Source organism: Orycteropus afer, unplaced genomic scaffold (genome assembly GCF_000298275.1).
Source record: "Orycteropus afer afer isolate SDZICR_OR568_19922 unplaced genomic scaffold, OryAfe1.0 scaffold00074, whole genome shotgun sequence".
NCBI lineage: Eukaryota > Metazoa > Chordata > Mammalia > Tubulidentata > Orycteropodidae > Orycteropus > Orycteropus afer.
The window spans coordinates 6,492,297-6,501,574 of NW_006921661.1; the positions used below are offsets into that span (position 1 = coordinate 6,492,297).

The window sequence follows — 9,278 nt, forward strand, 5'->3', positions numbered from 1 at the left end:
AAAAAAAAAAAAAAACTACTCTCCTGATTTGTAGGCCTTCCATGGCATACCAAGAGACAGTGCTTGTGTAAACCAGTTCCATGGAGTATGGTTATATGCCACACGAGGGCCAGGTTAGTGGTGACGTGGACTGCTGAGAAGGTTCTGCTTCCCTTCATTTAGCACTCGTATTCTCTTGGGGATAGGTGAACCATAGAAATGTAGTCATCTGGGGCTGAGAGGGCTTCCAGAACAGGTCAGCACACTGATCCAAGAGATGTTAATATACTGTTCACATTTTGAGACAAAGCAGAAGATGTCAGGGGTCTCTCTCAGTGCAGTGCTTGAGGGTGTCAACATAGGGTGGTCAAGCTCAGCCTCCCTGCTACTCCTTGTCCATTCTTACTTTACTCACCCACTCACGCACACACCTCCCCACCCAAAATTAGTGAGACCTAGTCTGGCTCTTTGCTGTTGACTAAGCACAGAGGTAGCTCAGACGCTGCCCTTGATCTCCTGGAACACATAATCCAGTGGGGAGGGAGGAGGATGGGCTTGGACAGAAATAGGACAGGAGGTTCAGTTCTCCCCAATGTTTTATTTCTTTAAAGACATTTGAAGCAAAGACAGCAAAATATTCAGATTGATTAAATCTGGATAATGGTTACATGGATCTGTAGGGTAGGTATATCATTCATTACACTTTTCTGTACATTTGAAATATTTCATAATAGAAAAAAAAAGTCCTTACAGCCCTTGACAAATGGCACCTCTTATGATAAGGATGTGTCTTATGCCTTTAGGTCTTTCTTCTGACAGCTCTGGAGCTTTATCAAGATTTCCAGGCAGAGAGCTAATTATGTGTTTCTTCTAAAATACCTTCCCACAGGCTAAAGAAAGGGACTTCAAACATTTCCATTCCGTTATTTACATCAATGCCTCAGAAAACCTGCTGCCTCTAGGTAAACTTTTTCTTTCTGAAAACTACCTTCTGCCTCTTGGTTGGTACGACCATTCACTAGTGTTAGGACCCGTCTGTTGGTCCATCCAAGACTGACCACACATTTCCTTTTTGGAGTATGATAGGCCTGCTGCTGGAGAATACACAGACCTGGATTCCAGTCAAGCCCTGACACTGTCTACTTAAAACATTTTCTATGAGCTACTGCTTCTCTATGTGTAAATGAAGATAATTCCCTTCTCCTCTTCCTCCCCTTGCAGGGTGCCTTGCAGACTCAGATGAGATAGGTGTGTAAAAATGTGTTTAAGCCAGTAAGAGTTCCAGTAGGAACAGGAAAGCCTTCAGTTTTTTGTTTTTTTTTTTTCCAGCAAATCCACAGCGCCCCCTGCTGGGTGTCAGGACTATGTGATGGTTGGCTTTTAGAAACGAGTGTGTCCTGTTCCTCCTCTAGTGAGCTCATTGTTTGGTGGGAGAGATGGGCTCAGACATAGGTAGTTATAGCAGATGTGGTAAGTGCAGTGATAGAGGGTATTGGAAAATGCTATGCAAGTACATAAGTGGGTCTTCAACCCAGGCCAGGGTGTCAGGAGAGATTCCTGAGGAGCACTTAAGCTAAGACCTAAAATACAAATAGGAGTGACTCAGGAATTAGACAGTCAGAAGGCATTTTAGGCCAGCGGAGCAGATGTAGAACAGCAGTGCCTGGTCAGGGAACCTGAAAAAGTTTAGCATATTTTGAAGGATGAATGTGGGGAAGAGTTGAAACTGGAGAGGTTGGCAGGGGCTAGATCCATCCAGGGCCCTGAGTGACTTGGATTTTACCTTGCAGGTGAAAGAGAGCCACACAAGGCTTTTAAACAGAGAAGCTCAGTGGGAACTGTGAGGAGGATAGATTATAAGACCAGAAGGTAGAAACCTGAAAGACTGTTTCAGTTATCCAGGGGAGGGAAGATGGGACCTGAGCTTGGGCTGTGGCAATAGGAGTGAAGGGGATAAAGAGAGAGGTTCAGGAGGAGGTAGAAATAATAGGACTTGGTAACTGATGGGCATGTAGGGAGTGGGGAGAGGAAGGAGCCAAGGGGGATTTTCACTGACAGAGCACTAGAGGAGAGGCAGGTTTTGGGGAAAATAGGATGAGTTCAGTTTTGAATGTGTTGAGCTGAAGGGGTGTTTTTTAAAAAGCATATGATGAGTCCTTGCCCGTGAGGAGACAGTATGGTCTGTCAGGAGCATGAGCTTAAAATATAAAGGCCAATGTTGTTGTTACTGGATACCATGGAGTCAATTCCAGTTCATAGTAACCACATGTAACATGGGGTTTTCTTGGCTGTAGTCTTTATGGGAGCAGATTGCCAGGTCTTTCTCCTGCAGAGCCACTGGGAGAATCTGAACTGCCCCTTTCTGATTAGTAGCACATAGCTTAACTATTGTGCCACCAGGGCTCCATATTATAAAGGCCAATAGAAATATAATAGGATGTGCAACCTCACTAATGATTAAAACATTATCAAGATACTATTTTCTGCCTATCAAATTTGGCAGGAATGAAAAGGATTGATGACAGCCAGACTGGAACGGAAATGGATACCCCTATTCAGTTGGTAGAAGTATAAATTGGTGTAACATCTTTGGTAATTTTGGTGATGTCTCTTAAAATTTAATCACTGCCTTTAATATAATAGTTCAACTTCCAGGAATTTATTCTACAGAAATACAACTGCACACAGATGCTCATTGGAAACATCCTGAGCACTCACCAGACAGGCTTTTTACTAGACTCTACTGAACATTCTGACTCACTTCTGACTCACAAGACTACCATGGACCACTCTCTGCACCAGCTTCACTTAGAAGGCTCTCAGTATTCCCACACATTATGCCAGCAGGACAGCATCAGGACTTCCACTTCAGTGGAATCCTCACCACAGTTCATGTAGCAGTCCAAAGAGCTGTCCATGAGTCATTCTTTGTGCCCCACCTGTCCAAGTGTGAGCTCAAGTGAAAGGCAATGAGACTCTCATTGGGTGGATGCAGAAGCCACCCTGGCTTAGAAACCTCATGCTCCACATGAGCCAACATCCTTGTAACACTCTATAGTCACAGCTCCTAGAAGTCCTTCAAAGGACATATGTGTTCAGTTATAGGAATCATTGCATGCAGGGAAATCTAAAGCTGTGGCACCCCCTGCAGGTATTTATAGTTCATTTATAGCTTCTCCTAGTCCAGATGTAATTACCAATTTGGGATCTTTTTTACCATAAGCAATTTTGCCTAGTAGCACTGAACACTGTTAACATACCATTTGTTTCATATAACCAGAAGAACAGGGCTAGAAACTTAACCCAAGATGTGGTTCTCATGCAGAAGGGGAGAAGTTTGAGCCCCTAAAGGCTATCACTAGGGGAATGGTTAAATAAACTAGGTATGTCTATACTGTAGAATGTAATTGAGTCATTAGGCATATCTGTGTGTTTTGAAATGGGAAAACTTTTAAGTTATACTGTTAAGAGACAACAGCAAGTCACACTACATGTCTATAGTGTAATTCCATTTTTTATAAAAACCAGTGTGTATGTGTTTCAGTATGCACATGAGAAAAATTCAATTATACATGAAACTTAATATTTATCTCTGGGTGTTGGCATTAAAGGGAACTTTTATTTTTCTATGATTGACTTTTTTGTAATCAACTTACTTTTTAAAATGCATTTTATTGAAATATAATTTATGTACAGTGAAATACATGAAACTAAAATGACATGGGTCAATGCATTTCACTTTTATAATCAGAAATAATAGTGATAAATTTTAGACAGGCTTTGGAGTCTAGCAGACTTAGGTTCAATCCTTAGCTCTTCTATTGACAAGCAGCGCCATCTCTAGCAAATTACTCAGCCTGGGTGAGCCTTGGTTTCCTCATCTGTGGAATGGAGGTAATAATTCCTATTTATCAGGACTGTGAGAGAATTAAAGGCCATGTATATAAAGCACCTTGTACAGAGTCTAGCCTAACATGGGGACCCAGTAAATGGTTTTTGTTAATATTTTTCTTTTTTTGAAGTCCTTTACAAGCTGCAGATTCACTCTCTCTTCCCTGTGTAGAGGCATTTCACACATTTCCAGCCCTAAAGGAACTGGAGCTTGCATTTAATGGCATCAAAACGGTCTACGTGAAATATGGAGACTTTAAGTGCTTGGAAGTAAGTTGGAAAAGGGAAGTTTTTGTGCCTACCTAGTCTCCTGTAAGGAATGGGTGTAGCATTCTTTAGTGATTATAACTGTTTATAAGGGGCTTTCTGAGTCTTTACAGCTAGGCTCTAGTCTCAGGTCTGGCTTCTGGAGAAGATGGAGGGGCCAAGCTATAGGCAGTGGAGGTGGGGTGGTGGTAGTGGTGGTGGTAGTAGCAGCAGCGACAGCAAGTAGATGAGAATACATCATACCTGTGGCTGTTGTAGGGGCAGTAGTGGTTCACTGGCAGAGTTCAAACCTTCCATGCAGCAGATCCAGGTTCTACTCTTGGCCAGTGTATCTCAAGTGTAGCCCCTCTGGCAGTGGATACTTGTGTGTTGCTATTATGCTGAACAGCAAAACTTCCAGACTAAGACAGACTAGGAAGAAAGATCAGAGAATTAGAAAAATCAGTCAGTGAAAACTACAGTAGTTTGATGTTATTGTACATGGTGTGCATGGGGTCACCATGAGTCAGAGACTAACTCAGCAACAATTAATAACAACAACATGGTCATGCCGCATGGTCCTGGAACATGTGTGCCACAGGTCATGCCCAAGGGAGTCTGTGCAGAAAAGTGAATTTAAACAATGTCATAGGAAAGAAAGTATTAGAGGAGATCTAGATCTGGTGATAGTTGAAGAATCTTGGAGGTAAAGAGCTAGGCATAGCAGATTGGGCCATCTGAACTAGAATTATTATGGACTGATTCCAGAGACCCATTCTGGTCTGAGTGAGCCAGATAGGTTCCAGTGGGCTGAGACAGAGTATGATATAGCCAAGTCAGAAGGCCTGGAGATGAATGTGAAATAAAATAGGGCTCTTATGAGTTCTGCAGCAGACCCTTGACATTTTGTACATCCACAGATGTCTCCCAAGCTCCAGATTTGAGAGTAGAGAAAAGTTTGGATTCTTGACTTTCTCATAAATTAAATTTCCCATCAATTGTCATGCATTTTCCATGCATGTCCTCAGACTTCAAGTTTATCACCTCTTCAACTTTTATGAACATTTTCCTCTCACTTGGAGCCACTTTTCAAAAAGGAACAAACTTTTATCACTATCTGAGAGTCACTTGCACATGTAGAGAGTAGGAAAAAAAAAAGCCAGAGTGCGGGTGGGGCTGCGCATCTGGCTAATGTCACTTCTCTAATGACGGACTCTATGTGTTGGCCTTAGAGTAGACGGTTTTCAGATTCAAACCTCACCAAAATGTCTGCGTGTTATGAGTCTTTGAAATTGACCCCAAAATGTTGATAACATCAATTATTTCATCTGCAAATACCAACAGTCAGCCCTACCTCACAAAAGATCCTCACTTAAGCTGGTTTTATGAGAGGGAGATTTTCCTCAAGAGTGAATTTTTTTTGAAAGTCAATGCCCTTTATATTCCAAAGTTTCAAAACTTTAACCATTTGAGATGGCAGTCCTCCTAAAATATACTGAATGTAACGATACCTTAGCTCTATGCTTTCAGGTCACACTGAGGAGAACAGTAATCATTCAAACAAAACAAGGGAATACTGCATGGTTTAAAATCAGAAAAGATGTGTGCTGGGATTGTATCCTTTCACCATACTTATTCAATCTGTGTGCTGAGCAAATAATCCAAGAAGCTAGATTATATAAAGAAGAACACAGCATCAGGATTGGAGGAAGACTCATTAACAACCTGTGATATGCAGATGACACAACCTCGATTGCTGAAAGTGAAGAGGACTTAAAGCATTTACTAATAAAGATCAAAGACTATAGCTTTCAGTGTAGACTGCACTTCCACATAAAGAAAACAAAAATCCTTACAACTGGGTCAATAAGTAACATCATGATAAATGGAGAAAATATTGAAGTTGTCAAGGATTTAATTTTTCTTAGATCCACAATCAATGCCAACGGAAGCAGCAGTCAAGAAATCAAATGATGTATTGCATTGGGCAAATCTGCAAAAGACCTCTTTAAAGTGTTAAAAATCAAAGATATCACCTTGAGGACTAAGGTATACCTGACCCGAGCCATGGTATTTTCAGTCACTTCATATGCATATGAAAGCTGGACAATGAATAAGGAAGACTGAAGAAGAATTGATGCCTTTGAATTATGATGTTGGTGAAGAATACTGAATATACCGTGGATTGCCAGAAGAATGAACAAATGTATCTTGGAAGAAGTGTAGCCAGAATGCTCCTTAGAAGCAAGGGTGGCAAGACTTTGTCTCATGTATTTTGACATGTTATTAGAAGGGACCAATCCCTGGAGAAGGACATCATGCTTAGTAAAGTAGTGGGTAAGCAAAAAAGATGATCCTCAACAAGATGGGTTGACACAGTGGCTGCAACAATAGGCTCAAACACAGCAATGACTGTGAGGATGGTGCAGGACAGGGCAGTGTTTCATTCTGTTGTGCATGGGAACAAGAGTCAGAACCTAACAATAATAGGATAAAAGTGATCCCCAGAATTTTGAGGATGCAAAACTCTTGAAAGTCCCATAAAGTAGAGAGAAAGTAAACTTAAAACAACTGATGTAATTTTGGGCTATACTTTTAGTATAAATAGTGAAAACAGGTAGATGCTATGGAGATACAAAAAAACTAAACCCATTGCAATCAAGTCAATTTCAACTCATAGTGGCCTTATAGGACAGTGTAGAACTGCCCCATGGGATTTCCAAGTGTGTAATTTTTTTTTCAATTTGTTATTGTGATTTGGGTGCAGATTTACAAATCAGATTTGTTTTACTCTCAACAGTTCGTACACATTTGGTTTCATGGCACTGATTACAATCCCAGCAATAAACAGCTCTCTTCCTATCTCCTGCCTGTGACTAACCCTTCCCTGAGTCCTTCTTATCTATGCAATCTGCTCTGTCCAGCTTTCTATCTATACAAATGCAGCCTTTCTGATCTCTCATGATTGATTGATCTAAGAGGTGCATCTTCCTTGGGTAGGCCTTTCTGCTGTTTGGCTGAGAGCTAATCCTCAGAAGTCAGTCCAGTTCCAGGCCCAACAGATAACCCAGGGCTGTAGTCTTGGGGGTTTCACCAGTCTCTATCCTACCAGTAATTCTGGTCATTTTTGCATTTTGTTCCTCCCACTCTATCCAGGATCTCCAGTTTTGATCCCTTTCCAAGTGGTTGGCATTGGTAGCTGGGTACCATCTAGTTCTTCTGGTCTCAGGATCGTGAAGGTTGAGGTTCCCATGGTCCATCATACCCTTGGACTAATTGTTTCCATATGACTTTGATTTGTTTTACTCTTCTTTGCTCCAGACGATGGGAAACCAATAGTTGTATCTTAGATGGCTCCTCAAAAGCTTTTAAGACCATGGTCACTACTCACCACAGTAGGATGTAGAACAAGATTTTTGTGTACTATGTGGCACCAACTGAGCTTGATGTCACCTGAGAACACCAGTCCACAGGCTCAGTGACTCACTCCCTCAAGGTGCTTGGTAGTCACTGAGAAGCTGCTCTAACCTTGTCCCCTATTAGTTCTATAATGCATATGGATATTTTTGTAGCAGCCAAATCAATCTATGGTCATGGGTATATTCCCGTTTGCCTACTGATAACCTGATATTCTCACCTGTCTATGCATCCACCCGTGGACTAGTGTTTGTTGTTACTGATAATGCGGTATTATGTATTTAATAGTATTTGCCAAGGCTGTAAATCTTTACAGAAGCAGACTGTCTCTTTTGTCCACAGAGCTGGCTGGTGGGTTTGAACCATGCCTTAATTCTCTTAGTCCTCTTAAGTTCTCTAATCACAGAAACAGAGCTCCTGGCAATGGTGATGCAAGGAAATATTTCCTTGACCTCCAGGTATGATTGCTTCTTTAGAATTTCCGTTTGTTTGTTTTATTATTGTTGTTACTTTTTTAGAACATCGAAACATAGCTATTGAGCTCCTGTTCTGTGCCATGCACTGTGCCAGGCATCTTATCTTCCCACCCTCCCATTTCAAACTACAATTTCAAATGCCAATGGACCATGGGATAGAGATAGTACTATAGGCTCTGACCATACAGCTGACATAGAGTTTGGAGGTACTGGTTGATCATGATTGACTTTTGGAGATATCTGCTTTACAGTTTGATAATATCTGATACAGATTATTTATCAAGCCTTACCCAAGGAAATTTATTTAAATAAGACCAAAGTCAAGAAGCAGATTGTAAATGAGAAGAAGAACTCTCCAGGCCAGTCATTAGTTTTCATCTCTCTGTGATTTGCAAGGGCTGTCTAAGGAAAAGCATAAACCTGCCAAGTCTCCTGAATTTGCAGCCCACAGTAATGAATACTTTGTTGTGTAATAAAACTTGACATGACTGTGCATTATCAATGAGACATTGTTAATTCTTAAGTTCTCTAATCACAGAAACAATGTGTTACTATCTGTAAATGAGTGAAATAAAAAGTTTTGTAAATCAAGAAAAGGAAAAAAAACTTGACATGACTCAGCAGGTGTAGTAGGCAGATTGGGAACCTTCTATCCTTTTTTGCCAGAAAGGCTGCCACCAAATAAGCAATTTTGCCAGAAAAGCCCAGAGTAGAATTCTTCAGAAGCCAATGTAGAAAAACTTAACTTTGCAGTGATTGGATTCTCTGAGTGTAGGTCTGGAAAACGTTCAGCTAGGGCCCTGCCTGGGAGTCAGGAGACCTTATTTCTGGTCTTAGTCCTGCCAGTACTCTGCCATTTCTCCTTGGCCAAATAACTCACCCTCTTTGGGACTTACATTCGCCATCTGTAAATTCTAGGCCAGCTCTGAAATTCTATGAATTGTGATTCTAAGATTACTCATTTCTTTGAGCTGCCCCAAATTCTACAGAAAGTATGTTTGAATTGAACATTAAATAGCCAAAGCAGCTAGAACTGGGGTCAGCAAACATTAAGTAACTGCCAAAGGGGCAGGGAGGCTGCACTTCTGACCTCCTGTAACCCCACAAGAGGAAGGGATAATCACCATCAGTAGCCCAAGGCCTATTCCTGGGGGGCCGGACATGCTGCCTCCCTCCAGCCCTTTCATCATCCGTTCCTCCCGCAGCACTCACCACCTCTCTGCACAGTTTGATAATTTGCTGCAGTGGCGACACAGAACTCACAGATTA

General features: G+C 41.4%; 1 protein-coding gene across 1 annotated transcript in view; it reads left to right on the forward strand.

Annotated features, from left to right (window-relative positions):
* Positions 1-9,278, forward strand: part of XRRA1 (X-ray radiation resistance associated 1) — a 95,454-nt gene that overhangs the window by 17,262 nt on the left and 68,914 nt on the right. The window contains exons 4-5 of the mRNA XM_042780952.1: positions 869-941; positions 4,043-4,140. Coding sequence (XP_042636886.1) covers positions 869-941; positions 4,043-4,140 — 171 coding nt within the window. The remainder of the gene's footprint in view (positions 1-868; positions 942-4,042; positions 4,141-9,278) is intronic.